The sequence below is a fragment of the Narcine bancroftii genome, chromosome 1, assembly GCF_036971445.1.
Source record: "Narcine bancroftii isolate sNarBan1 chromosome 1, sNarBan1.hap1, whole genome shotgun sequence".
NCBI classification, from domain to species: Eukaryota; Metazoa; Chordata; class Chondrichthyes; order Torpediniformes; family Narcinidae; genus Narcine; species Narcine bancroftii.
In genome coordinates this window covers 145,301,797-145,329,511 of record NC_091469.1, presented here as the reverse complement: position 1 = coordinate 145,329,511, position 27,715 = coordinate 145,301,797, and the positions used below count along the sequence as shown (strand labels likewise).

At 55.5% G+C, this 27,715-nt stretch overlaps 1 protein-coding gene across 1 annotated transcript in view; it reads left to right on the top strand.

Moving 5' to 3' along the window:
- The window catches only part of LOC138751704 (trichohyalin-like), an 86,337-nt gene that overhangs the window by 56,925 nt on the left and 1,697 nt on the right, over window positions 1-27,715 (top strand). Inside the window, exons 38-61 of the mRNA XM_069914389.1 lie at window positions 1,671-1,814; window positions 4,191-4,310; window positions 5,365-5,508; window positions 7,477-7,572; window positions 8,291-8,482; window positions 9,107-9,250; window positions 9,587-9,730; window positions 11,459-11,554; window positions 13,211-13,330; window positions 13,811-13,954; window positions 14,699-14,866; window positions 15,707-15,826; window positions 16,283-16,450; window positions 17,243-17,410; window positions 17,507-17,615; window positions 18,114-18,223; window positions 19,160-19,327; window positions 19,880-20,047; window positions 20,840-21,007; window positions 21,104-21,212; window positions 21,711-21,820; window positions 23,669-23,836; window positions 24,677-24,796; window positions 25,589-25,756. Coding sequence (XP_069770490.1) covers window positions 1,671-1,814; window positions 4,191-4,310; window positions 5,365-5,508; window positions 7,477-7,572; window positions 8,291-8,482; window positions 9,107-9,250; window positions 9,587-9,730; window positions 11,459-11,554; window positions 13,211-13,330; window positions 13,811-13,954; window positions 14,699-14,866; window positions 15,707-15,826; window positions 16,283-16,450; window positions 17,243-17,410; window positions 17,507-17,615; window positions 18,114-18,223; window positions 19,160-19,327; window positions 19,880-20,047; window positions 20,840-21,007; window positions 21,104-21,212; window positions 21,711-21,820; window positions 23,669-23,836; window positions 24,677-24,796; window positions 25,589-25,756 — 3,366 coding nt within the window. The remainder of the gene's footprint in view (window positions 1-1,670; window positions 1,815-4,190; window positions 4,311-5,364; window positions 5,509-7,476; window positions 7,573-8,290; window positions 8,483-9,106; window positions 9,251-9,586; window positions 9,731-11,458; window positions 11,555-13,210; window positions 13,331-13,810; window positions 13,955-14,698; window positions 14,867-15,706; window positions 15,827-16,282; window positions 16,451-17,242; window positions 17,411-17,506; window positions 17,616-18,113; window positions 18,224-19,159; window positions 19,328-19,879; window positions 20,048-20,839; window positions 21,008-21,103; window positions 21,213-21,710; window positions 21,821-23,668; window positions 23,837-24,676; window positions 24,797-25,588; window positions 25,757-27,715) is intronic.

Genomic DNA, 27,715 nt, shown 5'->3' with positions numbered 1-27,715 from the left:
AGGATGCAACACGCAGGCTTCAGATAGATGAGACACGCAGGTCCGAGGAGGATGCAACACGCAGGCTTCAGATTGATGAGACACGCAGGTCCGAGGAGGATTCAACACGCAGGCTTCAGATTGATGAGACACGCAGGTCCGAGGAGGATGCAACACGCAGGCTTCAGATTGATGAGACACGCAGGTCCGAGGAGGATGCAAAACACAGGCTTCAGATTGATGAGACACGCAGGTCCGAGGAGGATGCAACACGCAGGCTTCAGATTGATGAGACACGCAGGTCCGAGGAGGATGCAACACGCAGGCTTCAGATTGATGAGACACGCAGGTCCGAGGAGGATGCAACACGCAGGCTTCAGATTGATGAGAAATGCAGTTCCGAGGAGGATGCAACACGCAGGCTTCAGATTGATCAGACACGCATGTCCGAGGAGGATGCAACACGCAGGCTTCAGATTGATGAGACACGCAGGTCCGAGGAGGATGCAACACGCAGGCTTCAGATTGATGAGACACGCAGGTCCGAGGAGGATGCAACACGCAGGCTTCAGAATGATGAGACATGCAGGTCCGAGGAGGATGCAACACGCAGGCTTCAGATTGATGAGAAACGTAGGTCCGAGGAGGATGCAACACGCAGGCTTCAGATTGATGAGACACGCCGGTCCGAGGAGGATGCAACACGCAGGCTTCAGATTGATGAGACACGCAGGCCCGATGAGGATGCAACACGCAGGCTTCAGATTGATGAGACACGCTGGTCCGAGGAGGATGCAACACGCAGGCTTCAGATTGATGAGACACGCAGGTCCGAGGAGGATGCAACACGCAGGCTTCAGATTGTTGAGACAAGCAGGTCCGAGGAGGATGCAACACGCAGGCTTCTGATTGATGAGACACGCAGGTCCGAGGAGGATGCAACACGCAGGCTTCAGATTGATGAGACACGCAGGTCCGAGGAGGATGCAACACGCAGGCTTCAGATTGATGAGACACGCAGGTCCGAGGAGGATGCAACACGCAGGCTTCAGATTGATGAGACACGCAGGTCCGAGGAGGATGCAACGCAGGCTTCAGATTGATGAGACACGCATGTCTGAGGAGGATGCAACACGCAGGCTTCAGATTGATGAGACACGTAGGTCAGAGGAGGATGCAACACGCAGGCTTCAGATGGATGAGACACGCAGGTCCGAGGAGGATGCAACACGCAGGCTTCAGATTGATCAGACACGCAGGTCCGAGGAGGATGCAACACGCAGGCTTCAGATTGATGAGATACGCAGGTCCGAGGAGGATGCAACACGCAGGCTTCAGATTGATGAGACACGCAGGACCGAGGAGGATGCAACACGCAGGCTTCAGATTGATGAGGCACGCAGGTCCGAGGAGGATGTAACACGCAGGCTTCAGATTGATGAGACACGCAGGTCCGAGGAGGATGCAACACGCAGGCTTCAGATTGATGAGACACGCAGGTCCGAGTAGGATGCAACACGCAGGCTTCAGATTGATGAGACACGCAGGTCCGAGGAGGATGCAACACGCAGGCATCAGATTGATGAGACACGCAGGTCCGAGGAGGATGCAACACGCAGGCTTCAGATTGATGAGACACGCAGGTCCGAGGAGGATGCAACACGCAGGCTTCAGATTGATGAGACACGCAGGTCCGAGGAGGATGCAACACGCAGGCTTCAGATTGATGAGACACGCAGGTCCGAGGAGGATGCAACACGCAGACTTCAGATTGTTGAGACACGCAGGTCCGAGGAGGATGCAACACGCAGGCTTCAGATTGATGAGACACGCAGGTCCGAGGAGGATGCAACACGCAGGCTTCAGATTGATGAGACACGCAGGTCCGAGGAGGATGCAACACGCAGGCTTCAGATTGATCAGACACGCAGGTCCGTGGAGGAATCAACACGCAGGCTTCAGATTGATGAGACACGCAGGTCCGAGGAGGATGCAACACGCAGGCTTCAGATTGATGAGACACGCAGGTCCGAGGAGGATGCAAAACACAGGCTTCAGATTGATGAGACACGCAGGTCCGAGGAGGATGCAACACGCAGGCTTCAGATTGATGAGACACGCAGGTCCGAGGAGGATGCAACACGCAGGCTTCAGATTGATGAGACACGCAGGTCCGAGGAGGATGCAACACGCAGGCTTCAGATTGATGAGAAATGCAGTTCCGAGGAGGATGCAACACGCAGGCTTCAGATTGATGAGACACGCATGTCCGAGGAGGATGCAACACACAGGCTTCAGATTGATCAGACACGCAGGTCCGAGGAGGATGCAACACGCAGGCTTCAGATTGATGAGACACGCAGGTCCGAGGAGGATGCAACACGCAGGCTTAAGATTGATGAGACACGCAGGTCCGAGGAGGATACAACACGCAGGCTTCAGATTGATGAGACACGCAGGTCCGAGGAGGATGCAACACGCAGGCTTCAGATTGATGAGACACGCAGGTCCGAGGAGGATGCAACACGCAGGCTTCAGATTGATGAGACACGCAGGTCCGAGGAGGATGCAACACGCAGGCTTCAGATTGATGAGACACGCAGGTCCGAGGAGGATGCAACACGCAGGCTTCAGATTGATGAGACACGCAGGTCCGAGGAGGATGCAACACGCAGGCTTCAGATTGATGAGACACGCAGGTCCGAGGAGGATGCGACACGCAGGCTTCAGATTGATGAGACACGCAGGTCCGAGGAGGATGCAACACGCAGGCTTCAGATTGATGAGACACGCAGGACCGAGGAGGATGCGACACGCAGGCTTCAGATTGATGAGACACGCAGGTCCGAGGAGGATGCAACACGCAGGCTTCAGATTGATGAGACACGCAGGTCCGAGGAGGATGCAACACGCAGGCTTCAGATTGATGAGACACGCAGGTCCGAGGAGGATGCAACACGCAGGCTTCAGATTGATGAGACACGCAGGTCCGAGGAGGATGCAACACGCAGGCTTCAGATTGATCAGACACGCAGGTCCGAGGAGGATGCAACACGCAGGCTTCAGATTGATGAGACACGCAGGTCAGAGGAGGATGCAACACGCAGGCTTCAGATTGATGAGACAAGCAGGTCCGAGGAGGATGCAACACGCAAGCTTCAGATTGATGAGACACGCAGGTCCGAGGAGGATGCAACACGCAGGCTTCAGATGGATGAGACACGCAGGTCCGAGGAGGATGCAACACGCAGGCTTCAGATTGATGAGACACGCAGGTCCGAGGAGGATGCAACAAGCAGGCTTCAGATTGATGAGACACGCAGGTCCGAGGAGGATGCAACACGCAGGCTTCAGATTGATGAGACACGCATGTCCGAGGAGGATGCAACACGCAGGCTTCAGATTGATGAGACACGCAGGTCAGAGGAGGATGCAACACGCAGGCTTCAGATGGATGAGACACGCAGGTCTGAGGAGGATGCAACACGCAGGCTTCAGATTGATCAGACACGCAGGTCCGAGGAGGATGCAACACGCAGGCTTCAGATTGATGAGACACGCAAGTCCGAGGAGGATGCAACACGCAGGCTTCAGATTGATGAGACACGCAGGTCCGAGGAGGATGCAACACGCAGGCTTCAGATTGATGAGACACGCAGGTCCGAGGAGGATGCAACACGCAGGCTTCAGATTGATGAGACACGCAGGTCCGAAGAGGATGCAACACGCAGGCTTCAGATTGATGAGACACGCAGGTCCGAGGAGGATTCAACACGCAGGCTTCAGATTGATGAGACACGCAGGTCCGAGGAGGATGCAACACGCAGGCTTCAGATTGATGAGACACGCAGGTACGAGGAGGATGCAACACGCAGGCTTCAGATTGATGAGACACGCAGGTCCGAGGAGGATGCAAAACACAGGCTTCAGATTGATGAGACACGCAGGTCCGAGGAGGATGCAACACGCAGGCTTCAGATTGATGAGACACGCAGGTCCGAGGAGGATGCAACACGCAGGCTTCAGATTGATGAGACACGCAGGTCCGAGGAGGATGCAACACGCAGGCTTCAGATTGATGAGAAATGCAGTTCCGAGGAGGATGCAACACGCAGGCTTCAGATTGATCAGACACGCATGTCCGAGGAGGATGCAACACGCAGGCTTCAGATTGATGAGACACGCAGGTCCGAGGAGGATGCAACACGCAGGCTTCAGATTGATGAGACACGCAGGTCCGAGGAGGATGCAACACGCAGGCTTCAGAATGATGAGACATGCAGGTCCGAGGAGGATGCAACACGCAGGCTTCAGATTGATGAGAAACGTAGGTCCGAGGAGGATGCAACACGCAGGCTTCAGATTGATGAGACACGCCGGTCCGAGGAGGATGCAACACGCAGGCTTCAGATTGATGAGACACGCAGGCCCGATGAGGATGCAACACGCAGGCTTCAGATTGATGAGACACGCTGGTCCGAGGAGGATGCAACACGCAGGCTTCAGATTGATGAGACACGCAGGTCCGAGGAGGATGCAACACGCAGGCTTCAGATTGTTGAGACAAGCAGGTCCGAGGAGGATGCAACACGCAGGCTTCTGATTGATGAGACACGCAGGTCCGAGGAGGATGCAACACGCAGGCTTCAGATTGATGAGACACGCAGGTCCGAGGAGGATGCAACACGCAGGCTTCAGATTGATGAGACACGCAGGTCCGAGGAGGATGCAACACGCAGGCTTCAGATTGATGAGACACGCAGGTCCGAGGAGGATGCAACGCAGGCTTCAGATTGATGAGACACGCATGTCTGAGGAGGATGCAACACGCAGGCTTCAGATTGATGAGACACGTAGGTCAGAGGAGGATGCAACACGCAGGCTTCAGATGGATGAGACACGCAGGTCCGAGGAGGATGCAACACGCAGGCTTCAGATTGATCAGACACGCAGGTCCGAGGAGGATGCAACACGCAGGCTTCAGATTGATGAGATACGCAGGTCCGAGGAGGATGCAACACGCAGGCTTCAGATTGATGAGACACGCAGGACCGAGGAGGATGCAACACGCAGGCTTCAGATTGATGAGGCACGCAGGTCCGAGGAGGATGTAACACGCAGGCTTCAGATTGATGAGACACGCAGGTCCGAGGAGGATGCAACACGCAGGCTTCAGATTGATGAGACACGCAGGTCCGAGTAGGATGCAACACGCAGGCTTCAGATTGATGAGACACGCAGGTCCGAGGAGGATGCAACACGCAGGCATCAGATTGATGAGACACGCAGGTCCGAGGAGGATGCAACACGCAGGCTTCAGATTGATGAGACACGCAGGTCCGAGGAGGATGCAACACGCAGGCTTCAGATTGATGAGACACGCAGGTCCGAGGAGGATGCAACACGCAGGCTTCAGATTGATGAGACACGCAGGTCCGAGGAGGATGCAACACGCAGACTTCAGATTGTTGAGACACGCAGGTCCGAGGAGGATGCAACACGCAGGCTTCAGATTGATGAGACACGCAGGTCCGAGGAGGATGCAACACGCAGGCTTCAGATTGATGAGACACGCAGGTCCGAGGAGGATGCAACACGCAGGCTTCAGATTGATCAGACACGCAGGTCCGTGGAGGAATCAACACGCAGGCTTCAGATTGATGAGACACGCAGGTCCGAGGAGGATGCAACACGCAGGCTTCAGATTGATGAGACACGCAGGTCCGAGGAGGATGCAAAACACAGGCTTCAGATTGATGAGACACGCAGGTCCGAGGAGGATGCAACACGCAGGCTTCAGATTGATGAGACACGCAGGTCCGAGGAGGATGCAACACGCAGGCTTCAGATTGATGAGACACGCAGGTCCGAGGAGGATGCAACACGCAGGCTTCAGATTGATGAGAAATGCAGTTCCGAGGAGGATGCAACACGCAGGCTTCAGATTGATGAGACACGCATGTCCGAGGAGGATGCAACACACAGGCTTCAGATTGATCAGACACGCAGGTCCGAGGAGGATGCAACACGCAGGCTTCAGATTGATGAGACACGCAGGTCCGAGGAGGATGCAACACGCAGGCTTAAGATTGATGAGACACGCAGGTCCGAGGAGGATACAACACGCAGGCTTCAGATTGATGAGACACGCAGGTCCGAGGAGGATGCAACACGCAGGCTTCAGATTGATGAGACACGCAGGTCCGAGGAGGATGCAACACGCAGGCTTCAGATTGATGAGACACGCAGGTCCGAGGAGGATGCAACACGCAGGCTTCAGATTGATGAGACACGCAGGTCCGAGGAGGATGCAACACGCAGGCTTCAGATTGATGAGACACGCAGGTCCGAGGAGGATGCAACACGCAGGCTTCAGATTGATGAGACACGCAGGTCCGAGGAGGATGCGACACGCAGGCTTCAGATTGATGAGACACGCAGGTCCGAGGAGGATGCAACACGCAGGCTTCAGATTGATGAGACACGCAGGACCGAGGAGGATGCGACACGCAGGCTTCAGATTGATGAGACACGCAGGTCCGAGGAGGATGCAACACGCAGGCTTCAGATTGATGAGACACGCAGGTCCGAGGAGGATGCAACACGCAGGCTTCAGATTGATGAGACACGCAGGTCCGAGGAGGATGCAACACGCAGGCTTCAGATTGATGAGACACGCAGGTCCGAGGAGGATGCAACACGCAGGCTTCAGATTGATCAGACACGCAGGTCCGAGGAGGATGCAACACGCAGGCTTCAGATTGATGAGACACGCAGGTCAGAGGAGGATGCAACACGCAGGCTTCAGATTGATGAGACAAGCAGGTCCGAGGAGGATGCAACACGCAAGCTTCAGATTGATGAGACACGCAGGTCCGAGGAGGATGCAACACGCAGGCTTCAGATGGATGAGACACGCAGGTCCGAGGAGGATGCAACACGCAGGCTTCAGATTGATGAGACACGCAGGTCCGAGGAGGATGCAACAAGCAGGCTTCAGATTGATGAGACACGCAGGTCCGAGGAGGATGCAACACGCAGGCTTCAGATTGATGAGACACGCATGTCCGAGGAGGATGCAACACGCAGGCTTCAGATTGATGAGACACGCAGGTCAGAGGAGGATGCAACACGCAGGCTTCAGATGGATGAGACACGCAGGTCTGAGGAGGATGCAACACGCAGGCTTCAGATTGATCAGACACGCAGGTCCGAGGAGGATGCAACACGCAGGCTTCAGATTGATGAGACACGCAAGTCCGAGGAGGATGCAACACGCAGGCTTCAGATTGATGAGACACGCAGGTCCGAGGAGGATGCAACACGCAGGCTTCAGATTGATGAGACACGCAGGTCCGAGGAGGATGCAACACGCAGGCTTCAGATTGATGAGACACGCAGGTCCGAAGAGGATGCAACACGCAGGCTTCAGATTGATGAGACACGCAGGTCCGAGGAGGATTCAACACGCAGGCTTCAGATTGATGAGACACGCAGGTCCGAGGAGGATGCAACACGCAGGCTTCAGATTGATGAGACACGCAGGTACGAGGAGGATGCAAAACGCAGGCTTCAGATTGATGAGACACGCAGGTCCGAGGAGGATGCAACACGCAGGCTTCAGATTGATGAGACACGCAGGTCCGAGGAGGATGCAACACGCAGGCTTCAGAATGATGAGACACGCAGGTCCGAGGAGGATGCAACACGCAGGCTTCAGATTGATGAGACACGCAGGTCCGAGGAGGATGCAACACGCTGGCTTCAGATTGATCAGACACACGTCCGAGGAGGATGCAACACGCAGGCTTCAGATTGATGAGAGACGCAGGTCCGAGGAGGATGCAACACGCAGGCTTCAGATTGATGAGACACGCAGGTCCGAGGAGGATGTAACACGCAGGCTTAAGATTGATGAGACACGCAGGTCCGAGGAGGATGCAACACGCAGGCTTCAGATTGATGAGACACGCAGGTCCGAGGAGGATGCAACACGCAGGCTTCAGATTGATGAGACACGCAGGTCCGAGGAGGATGCAACACGCAGGCTTCAGATTGATGAGACGCGCAGGTCCGAGGAGGATGCAACACGCAGGCTTCAGATTGATGAGACACGCAGGTCCGAGGAGGATGCAACACGCAGGCTTCAGATTGATGAGACACGCAGGTCCGAGAAGGATGCAACACGCAGGCTTCAGATTGATGAGACACGCAGGTCCGAGGAGGATGCAACACGCAGGCTTCAGATTGATGAGACACGCAGGTCCGAGGAGGATGCAACACGCAGGCTTCAGATTGATGAGAAACGCAGGTCCGAGGAGAATGCAACACGCAGGCTTCAGATTGATGAGACACGCAGGTCCAAGGAGGATGCAGCACGCAGGCTTCAGATTGATGAGACACGCAGGTCCGAGGAGGATGCAACATGCAGGCTTCAGATTGATGAGACACGCTGGTCCAAGGAGGAGGCAACACGCAGGCTTCAGATTGATGAGACACGCAGGTCCGAGGAGGATGCAACACGCAGGCTTCAGATTGATGAGACACGCAGGTCCGAGGAGGATGCAACACGCAGGCTTCAGATTGATCAGACACGCAGGTCCGAGGAGGATTCAACACGCAGACTTCAGATTGATGAGACACGCAGGTCCGAGGAGGATGCAACACACAGGCTTCAGATTGATGAGACACGCAGGTCCGAGGAGGATGCAACACGCAGGCTTCAGATTGATGAGACACGCAGGTCCAAGGAGGATGCAACACGCAGGCTTCAGATTGATGAGACACGCAGGTCTGAGGAGGATGCAACACGCAGGCTTCAGATTGATCAGACACGCAGGTCCGAGGAGGATTCAACACGCTGGCTTCAGATTGATGAGACACGCAAGTCCGAGGAGGATGCAACACGCAGGCTTCAGATTGATGAGACACGCAGGTCCGAGGAGGATGCAACACGAAGGCTTCAGATTGATGAGACTCGCAGGTCCGAGGAGGATGCAACACGCAGGCTTCAGATTGATGAGACACGCAGGTCCGAGGAGGATGCAACACGCAGGCTTCAGATTGATGAGACACGCAGGTCCGAGGAGGATGCAACACGCAGGCTTCAGATTGATGAGACACGCAGGTCCGAGGAGGATGCAACACGCAGGCTTAAGATTGATGAGACACGCAGGTCCGAGGAGGATGCAACAGGCAGGCTTCAGATTTATGAGACACGCAGGTCCGAGGAGGATGCAACACGCAGGCTTCAGATTGATGAGACACGCAGGTCCGAGGAGGATGCAACACGCAGGCTTAAGATTGATGAGACACGCAGGTCCTAGGAGGATGCGACACGCAGGCTTCAGATTGATGAGACACGCAGGTCCGAGGAGGATGCAACACGCAGGCTTCAGATTGATGAGACACGCAGGTCCGAGGAGGATGCGACACGCAGGCTTCAGATTGATGAGACACGCAGGTCCGAGGAGGATGCAACACGCAGGCTTCAGATTGATGAGACACGCAGGTCCGAGGAGGATGCGACACGCAGGCTTCAGATTGATGAGACACGCAGGTCCGAGGAGGATGCAACACGCAGGCTTCAGATTGATGAGACACGCAGGTCCGAGGAGGATGCAACACGCAGGCTTCAGATTGATGAGACACACAGGTCCGAGGAGGATGCAAAACGCAGGCTTAAGATTGATGAGACACGCAGGTCCGAGGAGGATGCAACACGCAGGATTCAGATTGATGAGACACGCAGGTCCGAGGAGGATGCAACACGCAGGCTTCAGATTGATGAGACACGCAGGTCCGAGGAGGATGCAACACGCAGGCTTCAGATTGATGAGACACGCAGGTCCGAGGAGGATGCAACACGCAGGCTTCAGATTGATGAGACACGCAGGTCCGAGGAGGATGCAACACGCAGGCTTCAGATTGATGAGAAACGCAGGTCCGAGGAGGATGCAACACCCAGGCTTCAGATTGATGAGACACGCAGGTCCGAAGAGGATGCAACACGCAGGCTTCAGATTGATGAGACACGCAGGTCCGAGGAGGATGCAACAGGCAGGCTTCAGATTGATGAGACACGCTGGTCCGAGGAGGATGCAACACGCAGGCTTCAGATTGATGAGACACGCAGGTCCGAGGAGGATGCAACACGCAGGCTTCAGATTGATGAGACAAGCAGGTCCGAGGAGGATGCAACACGCAGGCTTCAGATTGATGAGACACGCAGGTCCGAGGAGGATGCAACACCCAGGCTTCAGATTGATGAGACACGCAGGTCCGAGGAGGATTCAACACGCAGGCTTCAGATTGATGAGACACGCAGGTCCGAGGAGGATGCAACTCGCAGGCTTCAGATTGATGAGACACGCAGGTCCGAGGAGGATGCAACACACAGGCTTCAGATTGATGAGACACGCAGGTCCGAGGAGGATGCAACACGCAGGCTTCAGATTGATGAGACACGCAGGTCCGTGGAGGATGCATCACGCAGTCTTCAGATTGATGAGACACTCAGGTCAGAGGAGGATGCAACACGCAGGCTTCAGATGGATGAGACACGCAGGTCCGAGGAGGATGCAACACGCAGGCTTCAGATTGATCAGACACGCAGGTCCGAGGAGGATGCAACACGCAGGCTTCAGATTGATGAGATACGCTGGTCCGAGGAGGATGCAACACGCAGGCTTCAGATTGATGAGACACGCTGGTCCGAGGAGGATGCAACACGCAGGCTTCAGATTGATGAGACACGCAGGTCAGAGGAGGATGCAACACGCAGGCTTCAGATTGATGTGACAAGCAGGTCCGAGGAGGATGCAACACGCAAGCTTCAGATTGATGAGACACGCAGGTCCGAGGAGGATGCAACACGCAGGCTTCAGATGGATGAGACACGCAGGTCCGAGGAGGATGCAACACGCAGGCTTCAGATTGATGAGACACGCAGGTCCGAGGAGGATGCAACAAGCAGGCTTCAGATTGATGAGACACGCAGGTCCGAGGATGATGCAACACGCAGGCTTCAGATTGATGAGACACGCATGTCCGAGGAGGATGCAACACGCAGGCTTCAGATTGATGAGACACGCAGGTCAGAGGAGGATGCAACACGCAGGCTTCAGATGGATGAGACACGCAGGTCTGAGGAGGATGCAACACGCAGGCTTCAGATTGATCAGACACGCAGGTCCGAGGAGGATGCAACACGCAGGCTTCAGATTGATGAGATACGCAGGTCCGAGGAGGATGCAACACGCAGGCTTCAGATTGATGAGACACGCAGGTCCGAGGAGGATGCAACACGCAGGCTTCAGATTGATGAGACACGCAGGTCCGAGGAGGATGCAACACGCAGGCTTCAGATTGATGAGACACGCAGGTCCGAAGAGGATGCAACACGCAGGCTTCAGATTGATGAGACACGCAGGTCCGAGGAGGATTCAACACGCAGGCTTCAGATTGATGAGACACGCAGGTCCGAGGAGGATGCAACACGCAGGCTTCAGATTGATGAGACACGCAGGTACGAGGAGGATGCAAAACGCAGGCTTCAGATTGATGAGACACGCAGGTCCGAGGAGGATGCAACACGCAGGCTTCAGATTGATGAGACACGCAGGTCCGAGGAGGATGCAACACGCAGGCTTCAGATTGATGAGACACGCAGGTCCGAGGAGGATGCAACACGCAGGCTTCAGATTGATGAGACACGCAGGTCCGAGGAGGATGCAACACGCTGGCTTCAGATTGATCAGACACACATGTCCGAGGAGGATGCAACACGCAGGCTTCAGATTGATGAGACACGCAGGACCGAGGAGGATGCAACACGCAGGCTTCAGATTGATGAGACATGCAGGTCCGAGGAGGATGTAACACGCAGGCTTCAGATTGATGAGACACGCAGGTCCGAGGAGGATGCAACACGCAGGCTTCAGATTGATGAGACACGCAGGTCCGAGGAGGATGCAACACGCAGGCTTCAGATTGATTAGACACGCAGGTCCGAGGAGGATGCAACACGCAGTCATCAGATTGATGAGACACGCAGGTCCGAGGAGGATGCAACACGCAGGCTTCAGATTGATGAGACACGCAGGTCCGATGAGGATGCAACACGCAGGCTTCAGATTGATGAGACACGCAGGTCCGAGGAGGATGCAACACGCAGGCTTCAGATTAATGAGACACGCAGTTCCGAGTAGGATGTAAAATGCAGACTTCAGATTGATGAGACACGAAGGTCCGAGGAGGATGCAACACGCAGGATTCAGATTGATGAGACACGCAGGTCCGAGGAGGATGCAACACGCAGGCTTCAGATTGATGAGACACGCAGGTCCGAGGAGGATGCAACACGCAGGCTTCAGATTGATGAGACACGCAGGTCCGAGGAGGATGCAACACGCAGGCTTCAGATTGATCAGACACGCAGGTCCGAGGAGGATTCAACACGCAGGCTTCAGATTGATGAGACACGCAGGTCCGAGGAGGATGCAACACGCAGGCTTCAGATTGATGAGACACGCAGGTCCGAGGAGGATGCAACACGCAGGCTTCAGATTGATGAGACACGCAGGTCCGAGGAGGATGCAACACGCAGGCTTCAGATTGATGAGACACGCAGGTCCGAGGAGGATGCAACACGCAGGCTTCAGATTGATCAGACACGCAGGTCCGAGGAGGATTCAACACGCAGGCTTCAGATTGATGAGACACGCAGGTCCGAGGAGGATGCAACACGCAGGCTTCAGATTGATGAGACACGCAGGTCCGAGGAGGATTCAACACGCAGGCTTCAGATTGATCAGACACGCAGGTCCGAGGAGGATTCAACACGCAGGCTTCAGATTGATGAGACACGCAGGTCCGAGGAGGATGCAACACGCAGGCTTCAGATTGATGGGACACGCAGGTCCGAGGAGGATGCAACACGCAGGCTTCAGATTGATGAGACACGCAGGTCCGAGGAGGATGCAACACGCAGACTTCAGATTGATGAGACACGCAGGTCCGAGGAGGATGCAACACACAGGCTTCAGATTGATGAGACACGCAGGTCCGAGGAGGATGCAACACGCAGGCTTCAGATTGATGAGACACGCAGGTCCGAGGAGGATGCAACACGCAGGCTTCAGATTGATGAGACACGCAGGTCCGAGGAGGATGCAACACGCAGGCTTCAGATTGATGAGACACGCAGGTCCGAGGAGGATTCAACACGCAGGCTTCAGATTGATGAGACACGCAGGTCCGAGGAGGATGCAACACGCAGGCTTAAGATTGATGAGACGCGCAGGTCCGAGGAGGATGAAACACGCAGGCTTCAGATTGATGAGACGCGCAGGTCCGAGGAGGATGCAACACGCAGGCTTCAGATTGATGAGACGCGCAGGTCCGAGGAGGATGCAACACGCAGGCTTCAGATTGATGAGACGCGCAGGTCCGAGGAGGATGCAACACGCAGGCTTCAGATTGATCAGACGCGCAGGTCCGAGGAGGATGCAACACGCAGGCTTAAGATTGATGAGACACGCAGGTGCGAGGAGGATGCAACACGCAGGCTTCAGATTGATGAGACACGCAGGTCCGCGGAGGATGCAACACACAGGCTTCAGATTGATGAGACACGCAGGTCCGAGGAGGATGCAACACGCAGGCTTCAGATTGATGAGACGCGCAGGTCCGAGGAGGATGCAACACGCAGGCTTCAGATTGATCAGACACGCAGGTCCGAGGAGGATTCAACACGCAGGCTTCAGATTGATGAGACGCGCAGGTCCGAGGAGGATGCAACACGCAGGCTTCAGATTGATGAGACACGCAGGTCCGAGGAGGATGCAACACGCAGGCTTCAGATTGATCAGACGCGCAGGTCCGAGGAGGATGCCACACGCAGGCTTAAGATTGATGAGACACGCAGGTCCGAGGAGGATGCAACACGCAGGCTTCAGATTGATGAGACACGCAGGTCCGAGGAGGATGCAACGCGCAGGCTTCAGATTGATGAGACACGCACGTCCGAGGAGGATGCAACACGCAGGCTTCAGATTGATGAGACACGCAGGTCCGAGGAGGATGCAACACGCAGGCTTCAGATTGATGAGACACGCAGGTCCTAAGAGGATGCAACACGCAGGCTTCAGATTGATGGGAAACGCATGTCCAAGGAGGATGCAACACGCAGGCTTCAGATTGATGAGACGCGTAGGTCCGAGGAGGATGCAACACGCAGGCTTCAGATTGATGAGACATGCTGGTCCGAGGAGGATGCAACACGCAGGCTTCAGATTGATGAGACACGCAGGTCCGAGGAGGATGCAACACGCAGGCTTCAGATTGATGAGACACGCAGGTCCGAGGAGGATGCAACACGCAGGCTTCAGATTGATGAGACACGCAGGTCCGAGGAGGATTCAACACGCAGGCTTCAGATTGATGAGACACGCAGGTCCGAGGAGGATGCAACACGCAGGCTTCAGATTGATGAGACACGCAGGTCCGAGGAGGATGCAACACGCAGGCTTCAGATTGATGAGACACGCAGGTCCGAGGAGGATGCAACACGCAGGCTTCAGATTGATGAGACACGCAGGTCCGAGGAGGATGCAACACGCAGGCTTCAGATTGATGAGACACGCAGGTCCGAGGAGGATGCAACACGCAGGCTTCAGATTGATGAGACACGCAGTTCCGAGTAGGATGCAACACGCAGGCTTCAGATTGATGAGACACGCAGGTCCGAGGAGGATGCAACACGCAGGCTTCAGATTGATGAGACACGCAGGTCCGAGGAGGATGTAAAATGCAGACTTCAGATTGATGAGACACGCAGGTCCGAGGAGGATGCAACACGCAGGCTTCAGATTGATGAGACACGCAGGTCCGAGGAGGATGCAACACGCAGGCTTCAGATTGATGAGACACGCAGGTCCGAGGAGGATGCAACACGCAGGCTTCAGATTGATGAGACACGCAGGTCCGAGGAGGATGCAACACGCAGGCTTCAGATTGATGAGACACGCAGGTCCGAGGAGGATGCAACACGCAGGCTTCAGATTGATGAGACACGCAGGTCCGAGGAGGATGCAACACGCAGGCTTCAGATTGATGAGACACGCAGGTCCGAGGAGGATGCAACACGCAAGCTTCAGATTGATCAGACACGCAGGTCCGAGGAGGATTCAACACGCAGGCTTCAGATTGATGAGACACGCAGGTCCGAGGAGGATGCAACACGCAGGCTTCAGATTGATGAGACACGCAGGTCCGAGGAGGATGCAACACGCAGGCTTCAGATTGATCAGACACGCAGGTCCGAGGAGGATTCAACACGCAGGCTTCAGATTGATGAGACACGCAGGTCCGAGGAGGATGCAACACGCAGGCTTCAGATTGATGGGACACGCAGGTCCGAGGAGGATGCAACACGCAGGCTTCAGATTGATGAGACACGCAGGTCCGAGGAGGATGCAACACGCAGACTTCAGATTGATGAGACACGCAGGTCCGAGGAGGATGCAACACGCAGGCTTCAGATTGATGAGACACGCAGGTCCGAGGAGGATGCAACACGCAGGCTTCAGATTGATGAGACACGCAGGTCCGAGGAGGATGCAACACGCAGGCTTCAGATTGATGAGACACGCAGGTCCGAGGAGGATGCAACACGCAGGCTTCAGATTGATGAGACACGCAGGTCCGAGGAGGATTGAACACGCAGGCTTCAGATTGATGAGACACGCAGGTCCGAGGAGGATGCAACACGCAGGCTTAAGATTGATGAGACGCGCAGGTCCGAGGAGGATGCAACACGCAGGCTTCAGATTGATGAGACGCGCAGGTCCGAGGAGGATGCAACACGCAGGCTTCAGATTGATGAGACGCGCAGGTCCGAGGAGGATGCAACACGCAGGCTTCAGATTGATGAGACGCGCAGGTCCGAGGAGGATGCAACACGCAGGCTTCAGATTGATCAGACGCGCAGGTCCGAGGAGGATGCAACACGCAGGCTTAAGATTGATGAGACACGCAGGTGCGAGGAGGATGCAACACGCAGGCTTCAGATTGATGAGACACGCAGGTCCGCGGAGGATGCAACACACAGGCTTCAGATTGATGAGACACGCAGGTCCGAGGAGGATGCAACACGCAGGCTTCAGATTGATGAGACGCGCAGGTCCGAGGAGGATGCAACACGCAGGCTTCAGATTGATCAGACACGCAGGTCCGAGGAGGATTCAACACGCAGGCTTCAGATTGATGAGACGCGCAGGTCCGAGGAGGATGCAACACGCAGGCTTCAGATTGATGAGACACGCAGGTCCGAGGAGGATGCAACACGCAGGCTTCAGATTGATCAGACGCGCAGGTCCGAGCAGGATGCCACACGCAGGCTTAAGATTGATGAGACACGCAGGTCCGAGGAGGATGCAACACGCAGGCTTCAGATTGATGAGACACGCAGGTCCGAGGAGGATGCAACACGCAGGCTTCAGATTGATGAGACACGCACGTCCGAGGAGGATGCAACACGCAGGCTTCAGATTGATGAGACACGCAGGTCCGAGGAGGATGCAACACGCAGGCTTCAGATTGATGAGACACGCAGGTCCTAAGAGGATGCAACACGCAGGCTTCAGATTGATGGGAAACGCATGTCCGAGGAGGATGCAACACGCAGGCTTCAGATTGATGAGACACGCAGGTCCAAGGAGGATGCAACACGCAGGCTTCAGATTGATGAGACGCGCAGGTCCGAGGAGGATGCAACACGCAGGCTTCAGATTGATGAGACATGCTGGTCCGAGGAGGATGCAACACGCAGGCATCAGATTGATGAGACACGCAGGTCCGAGGAGGATGCAACACGCAGGCTTCAGATTGATGAGACACGCAGGTCCGAGGAGGATGCAACACGCAGGCTTCAGATTGATGAGACACGCAGGTCCGAGGAGGATTCAACACGCAGGCTTCAGATTGATGAGACACGCAGGTCCGAGGAGGATGCAACACGCAGGCTTCAGATTGATGAGACACGCAGGTCCGAGGAGGATGCAACACGCAGGCTTCAGATTGATGAGACACGCAGGTCCGAGGAGGATGCAACACGCAGGCTTCAGATTGATGAGACACGCAGGTCCGAGGAGGATGCAACACGCAGGCTTCAGATTGATGAGACACGCAGGTCCGAGGAGGATGCAACACGCAGGCTTCAGATTGATGAGACACGCAGTTCCGAGGAGGATGCAACACGCAGGCTTCAGATTGATGAGACACGCAGGTCCGAGGAGGATGCAACACGCAGGCTTCAGATTGATGAGACACGCAGTTCCGAGGAGGATGTAAAATGCAGACTTCAGATTGATGAGACACGCAGGTCCGAGGAGGATGCAACACGCAGGCTTCAGATTGATGAGACACGCAGGTCCGAGGAGGATGCAACACGCAGGCTTCAGATTGATGAGACACGCAGGTCCGAGGAGGATGCAACACGCAGGCTTCAGATTGATGAGACACGCAGGTCCGAGGAGGATGCAACACGCAGGCTTCAGATTGATGAGACACGCTGGTCCAAGGAGGAGGCAACACGCAGGCTTCAGATTGATGAGACACGCAGGTCCGAGGAGGATGCAACACGCAGGCTTCAGATTGATGAGACACGCAGGTCCGAGGAGGATGCAACACGCAGGCTTCAGATTGATCAGACACGCAGGTCCGAGGAGGATTCAACACGCAGGCTTCAGATTGATGAGACACGCAGGTCCGAGGAGGATGCAACACGCAGGCTTCAGATTGATGAGACACGCAGGTCCGAGGAGGATGCAACACGCAGGCTTCAGATTGATGAGACACGCAGGTCCGAGGAGGATGCAACACGCAGACTTCAGATTGATGAGACACGCAGGTCCGAGGAGGATGCAACACACAGGCTTCAGATTGATGAGACACGCAGGTCCGAGGAGGATGCAACACGCAGGCTTCAGATTGATGAGACACGCAGGTCCAAGGAGGATGCAACACGCAGGCTTCAGATTGATGAGACACGCAGGTCTGAGGAGGATGCAACACGCAGGCTTCAGATTGATCAGACACGCAGGTCCGAGGAGGATTCAACACGCTGGCTTCAGATTGATGAGACACGCAAGTCCGAGGAGGATGCAACACGCAGGCTCCAGATTGATGAGAAACGCAGGTCCGAGGAGGATGCAACACGGCTTCAGATTGATGAGACTCGCAGGTCCGAGGAGGATGCAACACGCAGGCTTCAGATTGATGAGACACGCAGGTCCGAGGAGGATGCAACACGCAGGCTTCAGATTGATGAGACACGCAGGTCCGAGGAGGATGCAACACGCAGGCTTCAGATTGATGAGACACGCAGGTCCGAGGAGGATGCAACACGCAGGCTTAAGATTGATGAGACACGCAGGTCCGAGGAGGATGCAACAGGCAGACTTCAGATTTATGAGACACGCAGGTCCGACGAGGATGCGACACGCAGGCTTCAGATTGATGAGACACGCAGGTCCGAGGAGGATGCAACACGCAGGCTTAAGATTGATGAGACACGCAGGTCCGAGGAGGATGCGACACGCAGGCTTCAGATTGATGAGACACGCAGGTCCGAGGAGGATGCAACACGTAGGCTTCAGATTGATGAGACACGCAGGTCCGAGGAGGATGCGACACGCAGGCTTCAGATTGATGAGACACGCAGGTCCGAGGAGGATGCAACACGCAGGCTTCAGATTGATGAGACACGCAGGTCCGAGGAGGATGCAACACGCAGGCTTCAGATTGATGAGACACGCAGGTCCGAGGAGGATGCAACACGCAGGCTTCAGATTGATGAGACACGCAGGTCCGAGGAGGATGCAACACGCAGGCTTCAGATTGATGAGACACGCAGGTCCGAGGAGGATGCAACACGCAGGCTTCAGATTGATGAGACACGCAGGTCCGAGGAGGATGCAACACGCAGGCTTCAGATTGATCAGACACGCAGGTCCGAGGAGGATTCAACACGCAGGCTTCAGATTGATGAGACACGCAGGTCCGAGGAGGATGCAACACGCAGGCTTCAGATTGATGAGACACGCAGGTCCGAGGAGGATGCAACACGCAGGCTTCAGATTGATGAGACACGCAGTTCCGAGTAGGATGCAACACGCAGGCTTCAGATTGATGAGACACGCAGGTCCGAGGAGGATGCAACACGCAGGCTTCAGATTGATGAGACACGCAGGTCCGAGGAGGATGTAAAATGCAGACTTCAGATTGATGAGACACGCAGGTCCGAGGAGGATGCAACACGCAGGCTTCAGATTGATGAGACACGCAGGTCCGAGGAGGATGCAACACGCAGGCTTCAGATTGATGAGACACGCAGGTCCGAGGAGGATGCAACACGCAGGCTTCAGATTGATGAGACACGCAGGTCCGAGGAGGATGCAACACACAGGCTTCAGATTGATGAGACACGCAGGTCCGAGGAGGATGCAACACGCAGGCTTCAGATTGATGAGACACGCAGGTCCAAGGAGGATGCAACACGCAGGCTTCAGATTGATGAGACACGCAGGTCTGAGGAGGATGCAACACGCAGGCTTCAGATTGATCAGACACGCAGGTCCGAGGAGGATGCAACACGCAGGCTTCAGATTGATGAGACACGCAGGTCCGCGGAGGATGCAACACACAGGCTTCAGATTGATGAGACACGCAGGTCCGAGGAGGATGCAACACGCAGGCTTCAGATTGATGAGACGCGCAGGTCCGAGGAGGATGCAACACGCAGGCTTCAGATTGATCAGACACGCAGGTCCGAGGAGGATTCAACACGCAGGCTTCAGATTGATGAGACGCGCAGGTCCGAGGAGGATGCAACACGCAGGCTTCAGATTGATGAGACACGCAGGTCCGAGGAGGATGCAACACGCAGGCTTCAGATTGATCAGACGCGCAGGTCCGAGCAGGATGCCACACGCAGGCTTAAGATTGATGAGACACGCAGGTCCGAGGAGGATGCAACACGCAGGCTTCAGATTGATGAGACACGCAGGTCCGAGGAGGATGCAACACGCAGGCTTCAGATTGATGAGACACGCACGTCCGAGGAGGATGCAACACGCAGGCTTCAGATTGATGAGACACGCAGGTCCGAGGAGGATGCAACACGCAGGCTTCAGATTGATGAGACACGCAGGTCCTAAGAGGATGCAACACGCAGGCTTCAGATTGATGGGAAACGCATGTCCGAGGAGGATGCAACACGCAGGCTTCAGATTGATGAGACACGCAGGTCCAAGGAGGATGCAACACGCAGGCTTCAGATTGATGAGACGCGCAGGTCCGAGGAGGATGCAACACGCAGGCTTCAGATTGATGAGACATGCTGGTCCGAGGAGGATGCAACACGCAGGCATCAGATTGATGAGACACGCAGGTCCGAGGAGGATGCAACACGCAGGCTTCAGATTGATGAGACACGCAGGTCCGAGGAGGATGCAACACGCAGGCTTCAGATTGATGAGACACGCAGGTCCGAGGAGGATTCAACACGCAGGCTTCAGATTGATGAGACACGCAGGTCCGAGGAGGATGCAACACGCAGGCTTCAGATTGATGAGACACGCAGGTCCGAGGAGGATGCAACACGCAGGCTTCAGATTGATGAGACACGCAGGTCCGAGGAGGATGCAACACGCAGGCTTCAGATTGATGAGACACGCAGGTCCGAGGAGGATGCAACACGCAGGCTTCAGATTGATGAGACACGCAGGTCCGAGGAGGATGCAACACGCAGGCTTCAGATTGATGAGACACGCAGTTCCGAGGAGGATGCAACACGCAGGCTTCAGATTGATGAGACACGCAGGTCCGAGGAGGATGCAACACGCAGGCTTCAGATTGATGAGACACGCAGTTCCGAGGAGGATGTAAAATGCAGACTTCAGATTGATGAGACACGCAGGTCCGAGGAGGATGCAACACGCAGGCTTCAGATTGATGAGACACGCAGGTCCGAGGAGGATGCAACACGCAGGCTTCAGATTGATGAGACACGCAGGTCCGAGGAGGATGCAACACGCAGGCTTCAGATTGATGAGACACGCAGGTCCGAGGAGGATGCAACACGCAGGCTTCAGATTGATGAGACACGCTGGTCCAAGGAGGAGGCAACACGCAGGCTTCAGATTGATGAGACACGCAGGTCCGAGGAGGATGCAACACGCAGGCTTCAGATTGATGAGACACGCAGGTCCGAGGAGGATGCAACACGCAGGCTTCAGATTGATCAGACACGCAGGTCCGAGGAGGATTCAACACGCAGGCTTCAGATTGATGAGACACGCAGGTCCGAGGAGGATGCAACACGCAGGCTTCAGATTGATGAGACACGCAGGTCCGAGGAGGATGCAACACGCAGGCTTCAGATTGATGAGACACGCAGGTCCGAGGAGGATGCAACACGCAGACTTCAGATTGATGAGACACGCAGGTCCGAGGAGGATGCAACACACAGGCTTCAGATTGATGAGACACGCAGGTCCGAGGAGGATGCAACACGCAGGCTTCAGATTGATGAGACACGCAGGTCCAAGGAGGATGCAACACGCAGGCTTCAGATTGATGAGACACGCAGGTCTGAGGAGGATGCAACACGCAGGCTTCAGATTGATCAGACACGCAGGTCCGAGGAGGATTCAACACGCTGGCTTCAGATTGATGAGACACGCAAGTCCGAGGAGGATGCAACACGCAGGCTCCAGATTGATGAGAAACGCAGGTCCGAGGAGGATGCAACACGGCTTCAGATTGATGAGACTCGCAGGTCCGAGGAGGATGCAACACGCAGGCTTCAGATTGATGAGACACGCAGGTCCGAGGAGGATGCAACACGCAGGCTTCAGATTGATGAGACACGCAGGTCCGAGGAGGATGCAACACGCAGGCTTCAGATTGATGAGACACGCAGGTCCGAGGAGGATGCAACACGCAGGCTTAAGATTGATGAGACACGCAGGTCCGAGGAGGATGCAACAGGCAGACTTCAGATTTATGAGACACGCAGGTCCGACGAGGATGCGACACGCAGGCTTCAGATTGATGAGACACGCAGGTCCGAGGAGGATGCAACACGCAGGCTTAAGATTGATGAGACACGCAGGTCCGAGGAGGATGCGACACGCAGGCTTCAGATTGATGAGACACGCAGGTCCGAGGAGGATGCAACACGTAGGCTTCAGATTGATGAGACACGCAGGTCCGAGGAGGATGCGACACGCAGGCTTCAGATTGATGAGACACGCAGGTCCGAGGAGGATGCAACACGCAGGCTTCAGATTGATGAGACACGCAGGTCCGAGGAGGATGCAACACGCAGGCTTCAGATTGATGAGACACGCAGGTCCGAGGAGGATGCAACACGCAGGCTTCAGATTGATGAGACACGCAGGTCCGAGGAGGATGCAACACGCAGGCTTCAGATTGATGAGACACGCAGGTCCGAGGAGGATGCAACACGCAGGCTTCAGATTGATGAGACACGCAGGTCCGAGGAGGATGCAACACGCAGGCTTCAGATTGATCAGACACGCAGGTCCGAGGAGGATTCAACACGCAGGCTTCAGATTGATGAGACACGCAGGTCCGAGGAGGATGCAACACGCAGGCTTCAGATTGATGAGACACGCAGGTCCGAGGAGGATGCAACACGCAGGCTTCAGATTGATGAGACACGCAGGTCCGAGGAGGATGCAACACGCAGGCTTCAGATTGATGAGACACGCAGGTCCGAGGAGGATGCAACACGCAGGCTTCAGATTGATGAGACACGCAGGTCCGAGGAGGATGCAATACGCAGGCTTCAGATTGATGAGACATGCAGGTCCGAGGAGGATGCAACACTCAGGCTTCAGATTGATGAGAAACGCAGGTCCGAGGAGGATGCAACACGCAGGCTTCAGATTGATGAGACACGCAGGTCCGAGGAGGATGCAACACGCAGGCTTCAGATTGATGAGACACGCAGGTCCGAGGAGGATGCATCACACAGGCTTCAGATTGATGAGACACGCAGGTCCGAGGAGGATGCAACACGCAGGCTTCAGATTGATTAGACACGCAGGTCCGAGGAGGATGCAACACGCAGGCTTCAGATTGATCAGACACGCAGGTCCGAGGAGGATGCAACACGCAGGCTTCAGATGGATGAGACACGCAGGTCCGAGGAGGATGCAACACGCAGGCTTCAGATTGATCAGACACGCAGGTCCGAGGAGGATGCAACACGCAGGCTTCAGATTGATGAGACACGCAGGTCCGAGGAGGATGCAACACGCAGGCTTCAGATTGATGAGACACTCAGGTCCGAGGAGGATGTAACACGCAGGCTTCAGATTGATGAGACACGCAGGTCCGAGGAGGATGCAACACGCAGGCTTCAGATTGATGAGACACGCAGGTCCGAGGAGGATGCAACACGCAGGCTTCAGATTGATGAGACACGCAGGTCCGAGGAGGATGCAACACGCAGGCTTCAGATTGATGAGACACGCAGGTCCGAGGAGGATGCAACACGCAGGCTTCAGATTGATGAGACACGCAGGTCCGAGGAGGATGCAACACGCAGGCTTCAGATTGATGAGACACGCAGTTCCGAGTAGGATGCAACACGCAGGCTTCAGATTGATGAGACACGCAGGTCCGAGGAGGATGCAACACGCAGGCTTCAGATTGATGAGACACGCAGGTCCGAGGAGGATGTAAAATGCAGACTTCAGATTGATGAGACACGCAGGTCCGAGGAGGATGCAACACGCAGGCTTCAGATTGATGAGACACGCAGGTCCGAGGAGGATGCAACACGCAGGCTTCAGATTGATGAGACACGCAGGTCCGAGGAGGATGCAACACGCAGGCTTCAGATTGATGAGACACGCAGGTCCGAGGAGGATGCAACACGCAGGCTTCAGATTGATGAGACACGCAGGTCCGAGGAGGATGCAACACGCAGGCTTCAGATTGATGAGACACGCAGGTCCGAGGAGGATGCAACACGCAGGCTTCAGATTGATGAGACACGCAGGTCCGAGGAGGATGCAACACGCAAGCTTCAGATTGATCAGACACGCAGGTCCGAGGAGGATTCAACACGCAGGCTTCAGATTGATGAGACACGCAGGTCCGAGGAGGATGCAACACGCAGGCTTCAGATTGATGAGACACGCAGGTCCGAGGAGGATGCAACACGCAGGCTTCAGATTGATCAGACACGCAGGTCCGAGGAGGATTCAACACGCAGGCTTCAGATTGATGAGACACGCAGGTCCGAGGAGGATGCAACACGCAGGCTTCAGATTGATGGGACACGCAGGTCCGAGGAGGATGCAACACGCAGGCTTCAGATTGATGAGACACGCAGGTCCGAGGAGGATGCAACACGCAGACTTCAGATTGATGAGACACGCAGGTCCGAGGAGGATGCAACACACAGGCTTCAGATTGATGAGACACGCAGGTCCGAGGAGGATGCAACACGCAGGCTTCAGATTGATGAGACACGCAGGTCCGAGGAGGATGCAACACGCAGGCTTCAGATTGATGAGACACGCAGGTCCGAGGAGGATGCAACACGCAGGCTTCAGATTGATGAGACACGCAGGTCCGAGGAGGATTGAACACGCAGGCTTCAGATTGATGAGACACGCAGGTCCGAGGAGGATGCAACACGCAGGCTTAAGATTGATGAGACGCGCAGGTCCGAGGAGGATGCAACACGCAGGCTTCAGATTGATGAGACGCGCAGGTCCGAGGAGGATGCAACACGCAGGCTTCAGATTGATGAGACGCGCAGGTCCGAGGAGGATGCAACACGCAGGCTTCAGATTGATGAGACGCGCAGGTCCGAGGAGGATGCAACACGCAGGCTTCAGATTGATCAGACGCGCAGGTCCGAGGAGGATGCAACACGCAGGCTTAAGATTGATGAGACACGCAGGTGCGAGGAGGATGCAACACGCAGGCTTCAGATTGATGAGACACGCAGGTCCGCGGAGGATGCAACACACAGGCTTCAGATTGATGAGACACGCAGGTCCGAGGAGGATGCAACACGCAGGCTTCAGATTGATGAGACGCGCAGGTCCGAGGAGGATGCAACACGCAGGCTTCAGATTGATCAGACACGCAGGTCCGAGGAGGATGCAACACGCAGGCTTCAGATTGATGAGACACGCAGGTCCGAGGAGGATGCAACACGCAGGCTTCAGATTGATGAGACACTCAGGTCCGAGGAGGATGTAACACGCAGGCTTCAGATTGATGAGACACGCAGGTCCGAGGAGGATGCAACACGCAGGCTTCAGATTGATGAGACACGCAGGTCCGAGGAGGATGCAACACGCAGGCTTCAGATTGATGAGACACGCAGGTCCGAGGAGGATGCAACACGCAGGCTTCAGATTGATGAGACACGCAGGTCCGAGGAGGATGCAACACGCAGGCTTCAGATTGATGAGACACGCAGGTCCGAGGAGGATGCAACACGCAGGCTTCAGATTGATGAGACACGCAGTTCCGAGTAGGATGCAACACGCAGGCTTCAGATTGATGAGACACGCAGGTCCGAGGAGGATGCAACACGCAGGCTTCAGATTGATGAGACACGCAGGTCCGAGGAGGATGTAAAATGCAGACTTCAGATTGATGAGACACGCAGGTCCGAGGAGGATGCAACACGCAGGCTTCAGATTGATGAGACACGCAGGTCCGAGGAGGATGCAACACGCAGGCTTCAGATTGATGAGACACGCAGGTCCGAGGAGGATGCAACACGCAGGCTTCAGATTGATGAGACACGCAGGTCCGAGGAGGATGCAACACGCAGGCTTCAGATTGATGAGACACGCAGGTCCGAGGAGGATGCAACACGCAGGCTTCAGATTGATGAGACACGCAGGTCCGAGGAGGATGCAACACACAGGCTTCAGATTGATGAGACACGCAGGTCCGAGGAGGATGCAACACGCAAGCTTCAGATTGATCAGACACGCAGGTCCGAGGAGGATTCAACACGCAGGCTTCAGATTGATGAGACACGCAGGTCCGAGGAGGATGCAACACGCAGGCTTCAGATTGATGAGACACGCAGGTCCGAGGAGGATGCAACACGCAGGCTTCAGATTGATCAGACACGCAGGTCCGAGGAGGATTCAACACGCAGGCTTCAGATTGATGAGACACGCAGGTCCGAGGAGGATGCAACACGCAGGCTTCAGATTGATGGGACACGCAGGTCCGAGGAGGATGCAACACGCAGGCTTCAGATTGATGAGACACGCAGGTCCGAGGAGGATGCAACACGCAGACTTCAGATTGATCAGACACGCAGGTCCGAGGAGGATGCAACACGCAGGCTTCAGATTGATGAGACACGCAGGTCCGAGGAGGATGCAACACGCAGGCTTCAGATTGATGAGACACGCAGGTCCGTGGAGGATGCAACACGCAGGCTTCAGATTGATGAGACACGCAGGTCCGAGGAGGATGCAACACGCAGGCTTCAGATTGATGAGACACGCAGGTCCGAGGAGGATGCAACACGCAGGCTTCAGATTGATGAGACACGCAGGTCCGAGGAGGATGCAACATGCAGGCTTCAGATTGATGAGACACGCAGGTCCGAGGAGGATGCAACACGCAGGCTTTAGATTGATGAGACACGCAGGTCCGAGGAGGATTCAACACGCAGGCTTCAGATTGATGAGACACGCAGGTCCGAGGAGGATGCAACACGCAGGCTTCAGATTGATGAGACACGCAGGTCCGTGGAGGATGCAACACGCAGGCTTCAGATGGATGAGACACGCAGGTCCGAGGAGGATGCAACACGCAGGCTTCAGATTGATGAGACACGCAGGTCCGAGGAGGATGCAACACGCAGGCTTCAGATTGATGAGACACGCAGGTCCGAGGAGGATGCAACACGCAGGCTTCAGATTGATGAGACACGCAGGTCCGAGGAGGATGCAACACGCAGGCTTCAGATTGATGAGACACGCAGGTCCGAGGAGGATGCAACACGCAGGCTTCAGATTGATGAGACACGCAGGTCCGAGGAGGATGCAACACGCAGGCTTCAGATTGATGAGACACGCAGGTCCGAGGAGGATGCAACACGCAGGCTTCAGATTGATGAGACACGCAGGTCCGAGGAGGATGCAACACGCAGGCTTCAGATGGATGAGACACGCAGGTCCGAGGAGGATGCAACACGCAGGCTTCAGATGGATGAGACACGCAGGTCCGAGGAGGATGCAACACGCAGGCTTCAGATTGATGAGACACGCAGGTCCGAGGAGGATGCAACACGCAGGCTTCAGATTGATGAGACACGCAGGTCCGAGGAGGATGCAACACGCAGGCTTCAGATTGATGAGACACGCAGGTCCGAGGAGGATGCAACACGCAGGCTTCAGATATATGAGACACGCAGGTCCGAGGAGGATGCAACACGCAGGCTTCAGATTGATGAGACACGCAGATCCGAGGAGGATGTAACACGCAGGCTTCAGATTGATGAGACACGCAGGACCGAGGAGGATGCAACACGCAGGCTTCAGATTGATGAGACACGCAGGTCCGAGGAGGATGCAACACGCAGGCTTCAGATTGATGAGACACATAGTTCCGAGGAGGATGCAACACGCAGGCTTCAGATTGATGA